Source organism: Tyto alba, unplaced genomic scaffold, assembly GCF_018691265.1.
Source record: "Tyto alba isolate M040663 unplaced genomic scaffold, T.alba_DEE_v4.0 Super-Scaffold_13, whole genome shotgun sequence".
NCBI classification, from domain to species: domain Eukaryota; kingdom Metazoa; phylum Chordata; class Aves; order Strigiformes; family Tytonidae; genus Tyto; species Tyto alba.
Window position 1 is genome coordinate 30,655,212 of NW_024881275.1, and position 19,034 is coordinate 30,674,245.

At 36.3% G+C, this 19,034-nt stretch overlaps 1 protein-coding gene across 1 annotated transcript; it reads right to left on the reverse strand.

Annotated features, from left to right (window-relative positions):
- Positions 1-388: 388 nt before the first annotated feature.
- Positions 389-18,407, reverse strand: ANXA1 (annexin A1). The gene is made up of 13 exons (XM_033010460.2): positions 18,291-18,407; positions 14,314-14,392; positions 12,040-12,133; positions 11,173-11,267; positions 9,483-9,596; positions 8,798-8,888; positions 7,691-7,770; positions 6,715-6,771; positions 5,300-5,393; positions 4,572-4,667; positions 3,441-3,499; positions 2,418-2,540; positions 389-1,010 (listed from the first exon to the last, which is right to left on the reverse strand). The coding sequence occupies exons 2-13, from the start codon at positions 14,377-14,379 to the stop codon at positions 951-953; spliced, it is 1,029 nt and encodes a 342-aa protein (XP_032866351.1). The 5' UTR covers positions 14,380-14,392; positions 18,291-18,407; the 3' UTR covers positions 389-950.
- Between the last annotated feature and the right edge of the window lie 627 nt (positions 18,408-19,034).

Sequence of the window (19,034 nt, forward strand, 5' to 3'; positions counted from 1 at the left end):
GACCCTTGATTTTCCAATAGTTTAGCATGCTGTAGTTCAAACTAAAAATTGGAGCCCACCATAACAAAAACAACTGGTTTTGTATTTAATGAAGAATGAATAAGTAATGCTTAATTCCACCAGTGCACCTGAGGGCTATAATTAACTCATTTGTACAGCATCTGGCACAATTGGGACAGTAATGCCAAGCATGAACTCTGTCCAAAATAAAGGCAGCTGTAGTAGTATTTTAACTTTGGAGATAACATAAAATATTTACACAACTCATCAGGAAAAAGATGAAAGTCCTACATGGTCTATGAAGAGTTTTTTCAATTCTTTTTCTCTTTTTTCCTTCATACAAAACAGGTTTATTTACTCTGAAAATCAAATGAAAAAGAACCAGGTATAGATATCATGAGGTTTTTTTATATTGTTACTTATTTTCAACAAGTTATCCTTAGTTGTTTTTCTTACATCTGGTTTACATAAAACCCAGCTAAGGTGAAATAGAAAGGTATAGGCTCAGCTACGCTGTCTGACATTGCTACATTACTTTTGGATTATTTAAGTTATTGACTGATTTTTATCATGTATTGTACACAGACAACTTGAAATTAAATGCAGAAAAGCAACAAAGACCGTACAAAGTTCTACATGGGTTAATTTTATTTTTAAAAGCTTATTTGCTTAGCATAGATAAAACTTTACCTTTTTCATAATTAATCAAGCGAATAGAAATTTGGGGACATTCTTTGGATAAATAATGGCAACAAGAGATACTAACACCATTCAGACTAAAGGTAGTGAAAAAATACATTCCAGGTTACAGGGTTTTGACATAACACATATGAACTAAATCCCATTACAGAGAAACCTCACTGTGTAAAGCCTGTATTTTATATGGACAGCCGAGGCAAATATGAAGTCCTTCAGCAACAGGGCTTAAGTGCATTGCAGGAACATGAAAATTAGTTATCACTTCCACATAAAGCCACAAGGATGTTTTCATAATCCCCTTTGAGTTCATCCTGTCAATTTAAGTGCAAAAAAAAAACGCAATTGTTACAGTAATGGTCTCAAGTGAAACAAATTTCAGTAAGCATTCTCTATACACATACCAAACAACAGTCCTTCACCTAAATAAATTAATCACTTGGTAACAAATATGTTTTAGCTACAGACTGAGCTTGAACTGAGTACCCTCACCGAACTTACATATGACCTAGAAATAAACACTTGCATTTCCAGAGTAGAGCAGAAGTAGACAAGGCCAATAAAAATCATGGGAGATCTCATGGCATAAAAAAGAAGGGAAACACAGAAGATTTCCATCTTCCCAGGAGCATAAGCTTTTCTTCCCTAGATAAAGTGAAAATGCCTTCCTTGGCCAGTGATGTCCAATGTTTGTTAATATTAAAACACTGTACGCATTGTATCTAGAGATTATCTCAAACACAGGCTAATAGTACAGCAATATTCAGTTCACCATAGGATCGCTTATTCAAATTGGAAAAAAATTATAATATGCATTAAGTAGGCAGTGTAATTACTACACACTATGTTTTCTCAAATTTGAAACTACTTTGCAGAGGCATATGAATTGTTTAGTGTAGCCAAGCTACGCTGCAAGCCATTTGGATGCAATCATCACTTTGGAACGTGATGAGGTAATGTAATTACATACCAAATTACAGATCACACACACTCATGAGAGAAGAATAAAAGTGATCTTTGGCACCTAACTGAAAAAGTAGCAGACAACAATAAAAATCAAAAAGGCATTTTGATACATGTAGGGGGTATGTTTCTAATCCAGTCAATAAATATTTTTTTGGTGTTATCTATTAGCCTCCACAAAGCTGCTTTGCAAGTTCAGCTGTCTTCAAGTCCTTCACTGGTTTAAATTTTTTGGAAAATACATTGGGTGGTGTGTCCCCTTTAAGAAGATATTTTTGTGAGTTTAACTCTTACTTAAGTCACCTGGAAAGAAGGCCAAATAAATGTCAAATTAACAAGGCATTTGCAGGAGTACCTCTAATGTTAAAAACCAACAGCCTGTTGCATCAAATACCTCTCATAGGGCTGTCAATGCAATCATCTCTACTCTCCTGTCAATGTACCCTACATCTGCCCAAGTACAAGAGCTTGGTGATACTTCAGTCTCCATTCAGTTCTTGGTTTCTAACGTAAGATGGTATCATGAGACATCTACCACTACTAACAAATTGCTATAGCCTTCATAACAAAAACATTGCCCCAGAAAATTAATTGGTTCTACCATCATGTGAATCACTGTGAACATGAGTTACTCAGCTACATTGAGTTAGTCAGGATGAACTGGTGTCTGAGGAACAGAAAAGTTAACAAACCTTTAGTGGACTTCCAAAATTATTCGGTTGTTTTGCATTTCATACACCACCTGAGAGAAAACCTACCATAATGGCTTGGCGGAGAGAGATGCCATACAGACTCTTGTAATAGCCCTTGATCTCATTCATATCCACTTCATGGCGTGAAACCATGATTCTAATGAGCTCTTTGTGGCGTGTCCCAACACCCTGTTAAAAGAAAGAAGAGAAATGGAAAAAAAAAAAAAGAGAAAGGAAAAAAAAAAAAAAAAAAAAGGAAAAAGGAGACTGCTTATGTAATTGCAACATCTTAAATCAAGGTTCCATGTGTTAATCCACCAGACTTCCTTATGGGCAAACAGAGCCCACATCCTTTAACATCTCTCATGTTCCCCTTCTTTCCCCTATGAGCACAAGTGACTTCTGACAGGCTACCTCCACCTCTGTCTTGGGTTTTCTTACGTCACTTCTTTTAGCCATTTCCTAAGAAGAGTCATGCCCTTCACTGTGCTTGCTAGACACCAGAGACAATCTTGATCAATTTCACTGCCTTTTTTTCTTATTTTTTTAATGGTGCAATGAATAGTATTTTCATAATGCTTCACTCAATTTTTCACTTAATGCTCCTAACCAAGTCTCAAAAGTTATGAAAATATCTGCATACTACTGTTTCATCATCTCCAGCTGCCTCACTCAGCTCAGCTTCCAACTTTGTCAGAGGGACCATGGATATCTTGTCATCAAAGATTAGGCTTCTACAGGGTTCTTGTCAAGATCTGTAATTGCTTTCTTATATACTTTCCACTAATATTTTTGTGGCCTCATAAATAAGAAAAGTTCCAGTTAGCCTTATTTCATGGTCTACAGTAAAAGATACATGTGGATTGGTGGATGCCTTCCTGAACACACTATAGCTAACAGACAACTCCTCCTATGGAAAGACAATCAGAGGTTTTAAAGAAAGGAATAGAAGGAGAGAGAAATACAGTGCGTTTCCTTCTGCAGTCCTTTTTTATCACACAAAAGGCTTAGAGAGCTCTAGTCAGCTTGTTATTTTTCAGCCTACAAAGCACACCATGCATACAAAGAGAAGTTCGTTCTTTATGTTACCTTCATTGCCAAGTGGAGTTTTTCAGCAAAGAAAGCTGGCTTGCTCGTGGCACACTTCACTGTAATGAAACAATGAGATAAGGTCACATCTGTTATACATGTAACAAATAACAAAAGGCTAAAGTCTGGAAGGTAAACACTTTAAAAACAGTATCAGTGTTCCCACCAGCACATCCTATGTATCTACTTCGTTACCCGTCCTCAAAATATGGGAGAAATAGCAGTTCCTTTCCTCTGTCTATTCAGAAAGCAATTTAGTCAGGGCAGAATAGTTACTGTAAAGACAAGACTGCATCCCCTAGTTTACTGCCATGAAATTAAGAATGTAATTCCCAAGAAGGAAAATGTGAAAGCATTTGTGTCTTCTACAGAAGATTTGGAGGTTATGATCTGATGTTTTGTAAACCACGTTATACTAACTACTTTCCCTCCACTTGTGATATTAACAGGAATCTGATGGGACTCTTTTTTTATCTGAAGTATGATTGACTGTGATACAAAAGCTGAGAACAAGATGGGTGTCTGGCTCCTGATTCAATCTCTGGTCCATTAATAAGAGTGTTTTAAGTGAGTCACTGCCTCACCTTACTGTTCACGAGGAACAGCAATGTTAAGGGTTGTAATATACACCTTCACCACAAACCTTACAAGAAAATTTTCTTGAACAAAACTGAAGAAGGAAATCTGTTTTATTTTTAATAATCATATATTATAAATGTCTTTGCAAAACACAATTTAGAGAAGAATGAGTTTGGTTTGGGTTTTTTTTTAAGACAGGTTTAAAACTACTGGATTTTTGAAAGAAATTGTGCCTGTTCTAACACCTCCTTTTGGCATATTTACTTCCTGTAAAGATCTTCCTATGTTGGTAACACATCTGTTCTCCTTAAAAAACTTTTCTGCATATCAGGAGAGGTATTTCCACTCATTCATCAACTTTAACTGACTTTAAATAATTCAATTATATCACCATGTTCAGATTAGATTTTCCAAAGTATTCTTTAGCAAGTTTCTCAATGAAGCAAAGGAAGTCCAGAATGGTTTCCTATCAGAGGAAGTAATACAGAAGTAAAAGGTAGGTTTTCATATGGTCAGTATGCATAGTGGGCTACAATCTGCAGAATCACTTACCAAGGGCAGTCAGGCAGTTCTCAATATCACCCTTCAGCTCCAAATCCAGTACCTTGTTCATGTCATGCTTGCTGTATTTCCTGTACTTCTGAAAGACTAAATAAGGGAAGAAAGCTCAGTGAATGGTGACAAAAATACAGTATTCTCTTTGCATTGCCTCTGCCTTATTCTGCTCTCATTGGTGCAGCAGCACACACAGATGACTGACTGTGGGCCATCTTTCTCCTTTTCTACAGCCAGCACAGTGTAAAGAGCAGTGTTACTGCACGGATTGGTCAATCAGCAGAAGAAATGGAAGTCTGTTAGGATGATAGCGTTCATGTTCCCATTGGTAGGTGGGTAGAGGTGGTCTAATGACTCCACTTGATCCTGTGACATTAAGTGATATTCCTCTACCCACAGCAAACTGGCTAAGGAGCAAGACCATGTTGAAGAGCACTGAGAACCCCTGACACGCTGGTCCCTTAGTCTTGTGATTACTTCATGGTAACACATGAAACTTCATGGTAATAGTTTTGTTAGCAACCAATATGATACTGCTCATCACTGGTATGGAAGGAACAGCCAAGCTTCCAACTGCACCCTTAGTCAGCAAACATGTGTCCAGCTGCAAAAACTTCTCTAGCAGTCAGAGTCATGTCTTGATAATCTACATCTTCTCTGAGTTCATGAGCAGACCATGTTCAAAATATCACCCTGGCGAAGCACGAAGTTTTTACCCAACATACCCCTTCGGAGATGTGGGTAGCTTCTTGCAGTAAGAACAGTAACAAACACATTAATATCTGTTCCTTTCCTCTTCTCTCCTGCTTCATATAAGGCCTGTCATAAAGAAAAGAAAGAAGTAAAGTTAACAACTTTATAGTAAAACTCAAACAGAAACATTGTACTTCTGAGGCTACCAGACAAAGGTAGGTCATTGCTTGTCAGCTAACTGACTCTAGCCCTTGACACAATCCATAACAAAACTCTACACAATCTCAAACTAACACTAGCTCCAGCAAGTGATACGTTGTACTTCACTTATGTCGCAACTACCTAGAGAACACTGCACAGCTAGAAAAAGTATTTTCACACATTTTACGGTCACCATCTAGCCCTCCTGTGCATATTACATACCTGAATAGTTTTCATAATTCATTATATGTTTACAGTCTGCATGGGAGTTTAGGACTGGTAGGCTTTCTTCAGGCAAACAAAATTACCTGATATTAAAAGGACAAATGTGAAGGAGGAGCCTACGCACCAAGTGCTCCTTTTCTTTCAAGGAGTAAGAACCAGATCAGTCTCCTTCATTGTCGTCATCTCCTCAGACCTCTCTAGAAGTAATAATTACAGACCTCTACATAGCAGCAAAGATTTAACAACACTCTCTCTGCACCAAGAGAAATTCTACTGAACTTCTGAGCTTAGACAAAGTATTAACCTACTGACCTTCCACATCTAGGGCTGACAACAAAACTAAACTCGTTAGGTAGCAGGAATAAAAGCAGTATGGACTTTTCTTGGTTGGATTTTTTAAAAATCAATTTAAAGCCAATCTACATTTAAATTGTAACAGTGATCTAAGTTTTTATGGGTGAAAATTTGGGAAGGATTGCTAAGGTTTGCCAAGATTTTAACAAAACTAGTCATATTAACAGTGGAAGAAATAAGAGAAAGATCAATTGTTCATTTTAGAATTATTCAGAAAAAGACTGTGAGATTTCCCAATAATATTGTAAGCAATATCTATAGCTAACATACTGAAGAGTTTACAATGGTCAACGTATGGCAACTGGTTCTGCACATACATAAGTACACCCTTGTCCCTTAATTCAAGAACTGTGTTATAAACAGAAGGAAGACTGTCTTATTTCTCCAACTGTTGACCTCTACTTCAAATGGTCTGCATGCTTTACATGAACTAGAAGAGGTCCTGCAGAAATGTTTCTGAAGCTAGATATTAGGGTGAACATTTAATTTCTTTCAGATAGTGAAGTTTACGTGAACGTTGTAAAATAGTATCCACTCAACAAAAATTGTTATATAACATACAAATCTCTATTAGGTCTGCAATACACAAGATTCAGGCAGAACATTCACAGCCAGAGTTTGTAATCTCAACTAAATTAACTCTGCAAAGTGCCAAGTACAATCTTACCCTGGCATCGTTGTCAGCAAGCTCATCATTCACATGGAAATCTTCACTTCGGTCAGCCTACATAAATAAATTTTTAAAATTTCACTGGTACTCACAATCATTCAGTTGACCAGCACTCATTATTTTAGAGTTCTGCCCTACCATTCTCATATGTAACTTAATACATAATTGCAGATAGATACAGCAATGTCAACCATTCTGTGAATAAAGCTGTTCTATTTGTAATCAGCCAGAGCTCACACTTCTAAAGTCATCAGCAATTTATTTCTGACTTCCTACATTAAAATCCACATGAAGTATTGTTTCTTAATGTAAAGTTACAAGCTTAGAAGCTGCGAGTTGCTCCCTTATGACCACTGTATAGACCCAAGTTGATTTGAAGCCAAAAACTTAAAATCAAAACCATGCACATGGACATACAAAAAAAATAATCCCACGTGCATGTACAAGCTTCATATACATGTATTCAGCAATCATGGAATCAAATATTTATGTCTTTATATTGGGCAGCTCCAGTGTTTAAATTCATCTGCTTTTGAATATAATTCACAATTTTGTCCACTTTTTAGCTCCCTGCCCCCATCCCATTATCTAACTACTAGAAACATAGCTTAACAGCAAGCAAAAGGCTAATTTCTGTAATTGTAACCATATCTTCTTTTTCTATTTCTAGTCAACTGACGTAACATTATGCCTGTTATTTCTTCAAGTGTTTACAGTTACCACAAAGTATGCTTAAAAGCATAACTGAAAAACAATAAAAAAAATCATGTTTTTTAAAATGCATTTGAGATAAAATCTCATAGCTTGTTTAAGAACAAACTCATATAGTCTAAAATAGGTAAGCAAAAAATAATGCAAGGAAATATATATTACCTAAACCCTTATTTATCATATGTCTTTCACCAAAATAATCTTGATAATGTTAATCTTTTGCTATGGGTAGTGTCACTCAAAATGCTTAAGCACAGCATACCTTGGCTAGAGCAACCAAAGCCTTCTGAAAGTCTCCAGATGTGTCAGAGATAATGTCTTGTGTGAGATCTCTCTTCAACACTAAAATCAAAAGCAAAAAGATTCATAGTTTGTTTTAAAGTTATCAAATAGATAACTAGTTGACTAGATGATCTTTAAAGGCCCCTTTCAACCCAAACCATTCTGATTCTATGATTTTTTTCAGCCTTTTCTTCATTTCCTACTTAAATATGCTCACAAGAATTGCTGTTCTCTTACTTTCTCTCATTTACCTTCAAGAGAAGGAGTGTATTTGTAACATGTCCTCTAATCCCTGAGATATGCTGTGAAATTGGACGTTAAATCCAAAATCTGCTGAAAAAGTCCTTCTCCAAGGTCTTGTAGGTGGCATTGTCTTGGGCTCTTGATTGCAAAGTACAAAAAAAGCTTAAGAATTTTTTTGAGCCATTTGTCTTTCATTCTTATTTCTGGTTGTTCTTATCAGCACTGAATTCAATCACAAAACTCTTCTGAAAAAATCAAACTAATATTTTGGGCTTCTAACTGAGATTATTTGAATTGAAATCTTTGGGAAATGTTAGTCCACAGTCTCAGAAAACATGATTTAATTAGACGACACTGACTGAGTGCAGTGGACTCTCTATATATGAGATGTAATGTTATATATATATAACACATTACATTTTAGTTATCTCTTTGAAAATTTTCCTCCTCTAATTCACTGGTTGCTCCTATTTCTAACGTTATCTGTGTTGCTAACTCAGTAAGCATTTTTTTCAAGTCTACTGAGATCTTAAGTCAGTCATGGCTTAGTTATAAGAGAAGAAAAGCAGGTGGGTTTTGCTTGCATACTAGAAAGCATCTAAATGCATGGGCCATTCCATGAGACATCCACAATTCTGGCAGTCATGGTATGCCTCTTCCTCTGTATTGGGATCTATGTAGATCAGAAAAAGTGAGTGTGAACTCCCTCTCCTGCTCTTTCAATCTTATGTGAAGCTTCACTTGCCTCCTACAGTAACAGCTTCTCATATTGAGAAGTGGGGCTGTGACTGTAACGTGTCTGCTACAGTTATACCATTAATACTTCTTTCTTGCTCTGAATTACCTTCTTTGTAGTATCTGCTGGCTTCTCTGATCTCTCTGTTGTTTCTCGAGGCCAGAATTTCGATTAAGGTATCTTCATCGGTTCCAAGCCCCTGATAAAAGCAATCGAATTTTTAGAAATGTTATTTGATACAGCAAACTTAAGATTTAGAAGAACAGAAATAAGATTAAAATCATGAACTTGACTTTGGAGGCCCCGTATGGAACAAGAAAGAAATATGAAAAATATTGTGCTTCCACACAATTTTGTTATTTCAGCTCTTTTGGAATTACTTTTTTTATCACATTTTGTATCACTGGTACCCAAAAGAAGTGCTAAAGGGATCAAGTAGTGCACATAAAACATAGGAATGTAAAATTTATGAAGTACCCCATTCCCTTTTTTTTTTCTCTTATGTAAACATGTATGTAAACACTATGGCTTTCTACCACTATATCAGCAACCAGTTTTCAGAAGACAGAAAGAGTTCACAAAAGAATCTCCTCCAAGCCTGAAATTCAGCAGAGATTGCTCAGAGATTGCTCTTGTTCTCAGAACCTGTATTACCAGTACAGATTTATTTTACAAAATGGGGTTAAAACAAAGACAATACACAAGCTTTGAAATCCAAGTTCAGTGTAATTTACAGGCCCTGATAATTATATATGCTCTTTAGGAAAGTTATTCTCTGAAGTTTCTGCCTTACCTTCATAGAGGCTCTTAATTCTTCAGCATCAAACTGAGCTGGAGTTTTGAGCAGAGCCACAACAACATCTTCCAGGTGGCTTTTCAGAACTTTTTTCAAGGCTTCTTCCAGGCTCTGTGACAGGAAGAATAAGAAATACACTAAGACAGTGAATGGTAAAAATCTGCTGTTCAGGTACAGTCCAAAACTTAGTCTGATCTCTGACAAATCTTAGTCTACATCATTACTTTATCTATTGGAAATAATTATGAAAAGCCCTACTTGAAACTTTTAATGCCACCTCTATGTTAATCAAAGTGTCAGGGTTTTTCAGTAAGTATTCAGGAGTGCTTTCACCCACTGCAGTTCAGCCACATTCACTCATTTACACTATCAGAAGAAGACTCAAAAAACCTGCTTGTTTTATAACAGAAGGTAATACTGTATTACTGTTATGATTATGACTGAGTTGCTTATCTGGATAACATTTTAATTCATCCATTTATTGCACAAAGAATACAGTATTTGCAGTTGAAAGTGTGGACATAGTGTAACACTTCCCTACACAAAACTGCAAGTCCTGAAGTTCAGATTTGACCTGTATCCTAATTTGACCTAAATTTAAGTTAAAAATGAATAAATCTGATTTATTCTGCCTCCTATCTGGAAATGCTCAGCACTCTATTTTGTTACATTAAGTGGTTGTAAGAAGGTCAACCTGCTTTGTCAGGATACCTAATCCAACAAGATTATTTCAGAAGCAAGTACTACATCCACATTTAGTTTTGTTCTGCTCTTGATGTTGTGCCAAGAACCAGGGTATCTAATAATCTAACAGCATTAGTCTCTCCATGTCTTTGAAATTATAGTTTAATTTAGGTCGTTAAAAAACATAATTGCAAGTCTGAAGCATCCTCTAGGTAGACGGCTGTGAAAACCACAAGTGAGGTTTCCTGGACAGAAACAAGAAAAATAGGCTAAAATGAGATACTAGCCTTACTTTCTAAATTGGCCTTTAAAAGTTACACTCAAAGGAATCACTTTCCAAGAAGTAAACACTCACTAACTCTGGTATACCAACTGCATAATTGTAACATCAATTTAGAGTTACAGGTTCAACTGGAGAAAAATTGTCATAGGAAAAGAGCAGTTAAAACCTCTTCCAGAAACCTGGAGTAATTTCCAAGCTTCTCAGTTCCAGGGACTAGTAGTTTTACCACTCAAAGGTAGAATAACAGTGCCCGCTGCGCACCCATCCCTATACCAGTACTGGTATACTTGTGGAACAGTGTTATGGCCCTACAACCTTCCTATCCTATTCAGTATTCTATCTGGATTTAAATGTTTGGAGAAGCTTCCATGTGCCCTTCTACATCCCTCCCTTTCTCTCAGCAGACTGTTTCCTAGGTGGTAGTGGTACCTCTGCATTCCTAGTGATTTAGTGATTTAAAGGATCTCTAGCACTTTCAAATAGCTGGAAAGTCAGAACTTCAGAACTTTTCATTTCAAAATAGTGGCCACCATATTCAAAGGCTCAGCACTGGCAATACAGTTGCAGAGTATTATCATTCTGTCATAGTTTTCCCAAACTAGAGAAGGCAGAAGACTGTAACTTTTTGTTCTGTGAAGCTAAAGCTGTATGCACCATCTGAGCCAGGAGCAATACTGACATTGTAGATGTAAATTTAAGTTTGGCTTGAATATACTTTACCTTTCCTTTAGCCTGCTGATAGGCAGCTTTGATCTGCTGACGCTGAGTATTTGTTCTTTTAGTCAAGATGTCAATGATGGTGGCTTCATCCACACCTATGAGTCACCAAACAACAAAATGTCTAATATATTGGAAATACAGCATTGTCTAGTGCGTCATTTAGCCAAATAATAATTTTTGTTTTTTAATTACTTAATTTATGTCATATTTTTATTTCTTGACATACTGAAGTTTAACCAAAAGAAAAGCTGTAATCACTTACTGCCTTACAATTAGTGATGTAGTGAAGAAACCAAAGAAATTCCCACAGAACACAGAAACCTTTATTTTACAGTTTCATACAGGAAGTCTTAAAGTGTTACGAGTACAAAACTTCCACTACAGAATAAATAATTAAAAAATAATAATTAGATGACATATTCATTTAATCTCAGTAAGTCAAATTGAAAAAGGTTTCAGAGTACAAGCAAAGTGCCAAATGTGAATTTCATTAAAAAAGAGAAGCGTAATAGAAGTACACACTACATTACCAGCATATTCAGTGCCTTTTGCAGGGATTTTATGGAAATCAAAGCAAAAAGTATAAGTGTGGTATGTTATAATTTTTTTTATTCTCTAGAAATTAAATTTTTACAACTCTTCCTTCACATATTCAAGAACTTTAATGTAGTATTAAGGTCTGAAATTGTAATACAACATTAGGATATTGAAGAGTTGAGATTCTTTATCAAGTGGCATAATTGAATCTATTGCCAAGCTCTTAAAAGCTTGCCACTGCCTCTCACTCTGGTATTTTATTCAGTGCTATTCTCAGAATTTTCTAAGGAAAAGTCCTAATGTAGCAGGTTAAATATTTACTCCTCTTACCTTTTACAGTAATAGCTTTCTCCAAAGCAAAAACATCAGCTGATGGATCAAAGTTAGGGTATGACTGTACTCCAGGACCACCTTTTGAACTTTTCTGTAGGGGAAATTATAAAAAAAAAAAAAACAAAAACAACAAAAAAATGAAAAATTGTTCATTTCAAAGAATATTTTTGTAAAGAAGCAGTTTTAGATGCCTAAAGAAACCTTGTATTGGTGATTGCCTATTATAGGTCTGTCAAGAATCATACATAGTTTTGTAACTACAGAGAACTAAACAGACTCAGTAACGGATATGCATTGGATCTATTTCTTTCACAATTCTTATATTAAACAGAAACTACTTCATATATTGGTTTAGGTACCTGAAGACCTATTTCTCAGAGTAAGCACAGGAAAGCACTTCTTAACTGTCACATTAGGCAATTAATTAAAAAATTTTAAAGGCTCTAAAACCACAATTAAATCCTACAGACACTGCCAGTAAAGTGCTACTAATTTCTTTGATCATCTTATGCAAATTGGCTGTGCATCACATTAAGTGACTCCTCAGCTGACTCTTATCTACAGCTATAAGCACTTCTTGCATGCAAGTTCTTGAGGAGTTCAAGCCTAATCCTACAAGGAAGTGGGGAACTGTTACTCAACTTTGAAACTTGAAACATAAGCCACACTTTCTTCACAGGCGTTATCTGCAGGCTGCCTTTGGTGAATCCACTCCTAGATGGGCACTCCCTAGTCAATGTTTAAAGGGTTCTAGGAATAACCAGGGATGACAGATTATGTGGTTTTCCCTAAATCACTAACATGACAAACCAAGACACTGGTAGGGTTTATAAACCAACAGCATTACCTAACCGATGTCTACTTCTTTTACAGAAGCTATAAAATGTCCCAAGACTCTTGGATATATATATATAAAATTTCCATTGGTATGATATATATGGTGAGATTTTTTATTAAAAAGACGTAGCAGTTTAGCTAAACTTCCTCAGAATCATCTACATTCTGTTGTTTCAGCAACTTTCTACTTTATTTTTTTTTAAATCTTTGCTGCTAAAGTTAAATAGCACAAGAGAAATGGCAAGTTCTTATGGATACATGCTTTACATACAGCATTCTGTATTGATTTTTGTACACTTCTAACATCTGATAATTAAACATTCAACTCCCTACACAGTTATATCACTAGGACTTGTAAGTCAGCAGAGGGACTGAACACTTAAGGCAGTGTCTTGCATACTTTTGAAAATATCACTGTAACTTCTGCGACAAGCCAACATAGGTATGGGACTGGTTCACTGCCTGTTTCCCACGCATACCAGGTTAGTTTTTCTATACTGGTTTCCATGATAAACTTATCTACTAGCAATAAAACTTGTCTGTACCCACCACAACCAGAATGACTCAGGACCTCGGGAGTGCAGGAGGGATAGAGTGGTGGAGCCAAAGGTTTATGCGCAAAATGTTGTGGAGTCAAAATGAGAAAATCCACAAAGGTCTAGAGCATAAAGCTTTATTTACTGAAATTTCCCCATGTTCAATATTGTAAGATGAAAGTTCTTTCAGGATCTTGTGGGATGCCACAGTATAGCGCTTTACATTTGCTGAGATATTTCAGTACTTTAATCAACTTCTTTATCACAAAGATTCTCCACATATTCCTACTGCAGTAACTCTTGAATTCTCACCACCATAAACTTCCCTTCTAATAAGCATCAGTATTGATCATCTGAGATGTTTTATTACACACCATGACACTTTCCAGAATAAGCATGACATATGATACAAAAACTAGGAAGTATACTAGTGACTTTATTTCCTCATTGACAGTCCCAGGTTCCAACTCATGGTTTCCTGTATCTCAGCCTAAGAGTCCCCGCTTTCCTCATGTGCGTCATCTAAACATGTTCTTACACATTCACACACCTGTGCATCAGATTACTACTTTAAAGAGGATGACTTGAGTGAATCAGTGATTGGCCACCGAGAAATACAATTTCATTACAGTAACTACTGCTGCCTAGGAATTAATTACTAAACTGGTATGTGAAAATAAGAGTAATTTTTCATCTGATAGCAGATTTACTAGGTTATTAGATTACATTAGATTATATGAGGCAATAAAATTGCATTCCGGTTCTAATCTGCTGGAGCTTTGTCACTGTTTTTCCTCCCTTTGAGTATATGAAAGATGTTTGGTGGCCTATGCCTTTTAATCAGTTCTAAAATGACTTCAACATAAGCATGATGCTTTCAAAAATTGATAATACTTACAATACATTCCTGCTCCTGATTTTCTATGAACCATGCTTGTTTCAGAAATTCTGATACCATGGCCATGTTGACAGAGTTTCTGGAAAGAGATGCATCAAGTTACAAACCATTTTTCATCAAGTTATAAGCCATTTTTCATCATTTTCAGCACCAGTGCAATGAAAAGTTTCCCACTCTCAAAATCCTTTCTCTTGAACTATGATACATAGGGGTTTGTTTCCCAAGCAGCAATTGGCCTGCACTATTGAAAGCACGTAACTTTTACATCTGTCAGGTGACTCATTGCTCCACAACTGCTTGCTCACTTCTACACCCTTAGCTAGTTGCAGAAGTTTTAGATTATAAATAGAACAGTAAACTAGTTGGACTGTTTACTTATTTACTATGGAAATACCTGATCGTTAGCATTTACTTACACAGGGAAGTCACCATAAAAAAATTAAAGTCTGTCTTTACCTATTAGTTAAGGTATCAGATATGCCCATTTAGCTTATTGAATATTTGATTCTGTTCTAATTCAGTGGTAAACAACCATTCTTGCTTGATCCTTTACTGAGGTTGGAGCTCTTGTGTATTATGTTACGACAAAAGATTGTTAAATAAACTTGTTAAATACATTTTCATGTGATTTCTTTCACAAGCGTCTTCCTAAAGAAGACAAATAAAATTGGACAGCTTCACTTACATTGTTCCTTATTTCTTACATATTTCTTCCAATTTCTATAAAAGAATAGAGCATTACCCATTTAAAAAGGGGAAAAAAAAAAGTAATTTTTGCTTTTTATTGATCAAAATTAAAATTACTCCAGCTTTTCCATAAGATACCATGAAGAATGGGGAAAAAGGCCAATGGTGATGTGATTTGATATTGAGCACTCAAAAATAATGAATAGGTTTCTTTGTAACAACTTTTGTGTGAGGAATATTCTGTCTGCAAATAGAAGCGGGGGAGAACATAGAGAAGAAATTAATGTTTTATCAAATTAAGTATTCTGGGTCTGCTCAAAATATTAACTTCTCTTTTCAAAACACACTTCCATAATGAACTCAAGGGAAGGCTTGGTTTTAAAGAATACATATAAACAATAAACTAAACATAATGTTGCTGGGTAAACCAGTGTCCTTGAATCTAATGTGAAGAGTTAAGATGCTATCCGTGGTCTTGGGGTACAGATCATATACATGGCTATCAAAAATGATGTTGCTTATGCTGCAAGCACACTTGACAGACATGCCTTGTGTCCCATAGGAAGGGCAAAGAGCAGTCATTTAAAGCCACACACACCTAGGACCAAGCAGTGTAGCTGCAACCTGTCTGATTCTGTCCCTCATAGCAAAACTGTACAACTTACTTCCACTTTAAGCAGCCAACAAAGCAAAACCTACCTCCAGCCCTGCTTCACCCCTCCCTCCCTTCTCCAAGGCTGGAGCCACCTACATTCCCTCTTCTCCAGAAAACTTGCTTTTTTGCCCTTCCATCAGCCCTGAGGGCACAAAATTCAGCTCTGCCTCTGCTGCTAGAAAAACTGAAACTGACTCCAAATCTGTATGTTACTTAGAGAAAGTGTCATCTGTGTAAATAATGGTCAGAATATTGTGTAAGTTTTAAGGACCAACTTTTATGCACGTGTCATTTATTGAGGATTAGAAAAGCATACTTATGTTGCTATTAAAAACAGCATTTTATCTAGAAATTAGTGACTCCTCTACTCTTATTGTATTGACAGAATAAATGTATGAAGCCAGATTAAGTGCTATGGTACTTAAAGTTCTGCTACATTTTGTAACAGCACACATAAAGGCTATATGCAGCAGGATGAAAACATTTTGAAGTCTCCATACTTGTTGCACTGAGTCACCAACGGCGACATGTACAGATATGTCTGTCGACTCATAGATTCACAGAGTGTATAATGGTTAACGAAGAAACAAGATTCAATCTCACATCATCAGATCAGAGAACAGGTGGGACCAAAACTGTGTTCCAGTTGATAGAGCAACACTTCACAAGGAGTGTTGGCTGGCTCCAAGGAGAACTGCTAACATAATTTCTTCTGCCTGTCCTCACCCCACCCCTCACACTCAGCTGTCGAGGCTTTGCTGCTCTTGGGGATGACTAAGGCAGAAGGATGATAGCCTACACTAAATTGGATTTATTAAGCCTATAAACCTTTAAATCTATTGTAATTTAAATTACAGATACTGTAAAATAATTCTGTGCCTTAAAAACTTTTTTTACTTCCTTTCAAAATAAAGACACTTTGGCATGTAGATCCATCTATTTCAATCTAGGAAACAAACAATATAATGCCATTTTAATATAAGTCAAGATAGGTAATGGCTCTTGAGGGGGGCTAAAGACCTTACACTGCTTGGATTGGCTCAGAAAGCTAAGAAACCATCTTACATATAAAACTGCCTGCTTTATAGGAAACTATGGCTAGTAATAAAAAAGAAGACTGGAATCTAGGAAGACAGCCAGTCCCCTGACAGAGTTGAGGTCTTTCTCAATGCTTTGACTCACACTACTCTAAAATGCAAACAGCTCACATAAATAAGACCTACATCCAGGAGGGACGAATTCAGTCAAAATATTATTTCAGTTTATTATGAACAGGACTGGAAGAACTGATGGCTTTCTGACATGTTTTTGAGATCAGGACAAAGTCTATGAACAGGGAGAGGAAAAAATATATGTATCTACAAAGTGGTGCAAACAGAAGTTACTGTAGAAAAGCATGACACTTCCTTCTGCTTACTCCATTCCAAATACCTATTTGAGATTGATTCTGATCAATAAAGTATTATCCAGGCCATGTGTCCCACTTCCCAAACTGGAATGTGTAAACATCCCATTTAAAAGGAAATAATTAAGAATTTAAGATTTCTCAGTTTGATACTACTATTTTTATGCATTTTATAATTCCCAGTGGCAATGATCAACATTGCAACTGGAATGAAAAATCAAACAGATATCCAGAGTGAAATCCCTGTTGTTTCACAAGAATCACTGTAGTGTCGCTTTCTGGCTGGCTCCCAATCCCCAGAAAACGCACCCTTGAACTGGACATATGCAAATCTTTAAAAGTTTTGAGAATACTCAATATTTATTGAAAATATTTGAAGACACAAACTAAACTTTCACACTACAGTCTGTGTCAAATGACACCAATTCTCCATGCTTATTTAACCATGTCATGAACCATATCAGATATATCATTTCTGGTTACTGTCCAGTGTTAGTTACCAGTATCTTGATGTAATTGAGGTCCTTACACCCTATGAAAAAAACAGGCAGCGGATCTGACAAAATAATTTATTTTGCAGTGGAAAGTCTACTGAGTATGAATGAAAACATCAGTGAGAAGAACAGTCTCCTCCTTGGAAAATTCAGTGGAAAGTTTTAGCAGAACAAACCCCACATGATACAGTCCTTAACTTACGTGGCTTTGACCAAGTTCTTTGTCACAAAACCAGCAGTTTGCTCTTATATTTCTAAAAGATTGCTTTGACTTATTTCCATCACTTTCATGAGCAAAGATCTCTCTACAATCCCAAAGCAGAAAACTGTTGTTGAAGTTACAACAGCTGTTTCTTTTTTAAAGTTTCCATACAGAGCACATTAGTTTTCCAGGAACTCCAGTTTTACTGCGTATTTCTACAGCAGCCTACTACTAAGGCAACAAGAAAGCATAGGAACCAGTCAACTCCAAATGAATTTGCTTATAATCTTCCAAGCTTTTTGTTTTCTTTTCAATTCTTTATATGCATTAAATAAAAGCAACAATTGTCCAAGCCCTTCTGTGTATATGGAATGTTTCAAAAACTGAAAGAATTTCTCCTGTCCACACCCATCTTTTCCCTTGCCAGCAAATCCAACCCACAGAATATTGCACCAGGTCACTTGACAAATTTAGTGTACAATTCTTAAAGTTTGTCAAGTCTACAAAGACCAGCAAAAAACTACAAAAACCTACCTTCCTCCTCACAAATACTGCTTTTCAGGGTGGCACGGTCAGGAGTAAGAGAGCAGAGGGCTCTCAATGCTTTTATAGCACCACACAAGAGACCCCACCTAGCAACCAGAGTGTTTCCACAGACCCAGCAACCATCAGCTCTAAACAGCAGCTAAATCTGGGTGCTGTCCAAAACACAGAACCACACAAAGAAGTCATTGCAAAACTATGTGCTGGAGAAAGCAGGAACAGATTTCAGAAGGAAGAAGACAGCGAACAAGCATGCTATAGTAGCTCTCCTACCCGGTCATGGCCACATCTGTCGCTGTAGTAAATTGCTATAAACCTTTTGGGATGATAAGATTAAAGTGTTAAAAAATTAAACTTGAGTTACTCCCTTCACATTTTGACATGTCTGATACCACTTCAAAGTCAATATATTAAGATACAGCTTTGCTCATTGAAACTTTGAGAAAAAAGAGTGGAGAAGAGTCAATGTGGCTTCCACGCTTCACTGAGCTCTGACAGCTATTAGCTCCACTATCTGCACATGAGCCTGTGGTAGAAATGGTCCAGGAATGAGATGTGTCTAAAACTTCATGTTGATACTCTTTTTTTTTTTTTTTTTTTTAAAAAAAAAAAAAAAAAAAAAAAAAGACCTGGAAACTGTCAGGCTTAATAGAAGGGCAACAACAGGCACCTACATAATTAGACAGAAGTTGAAACATTCATATTAAACACTGAAGTTCAAAGTGAGAGTGGTTT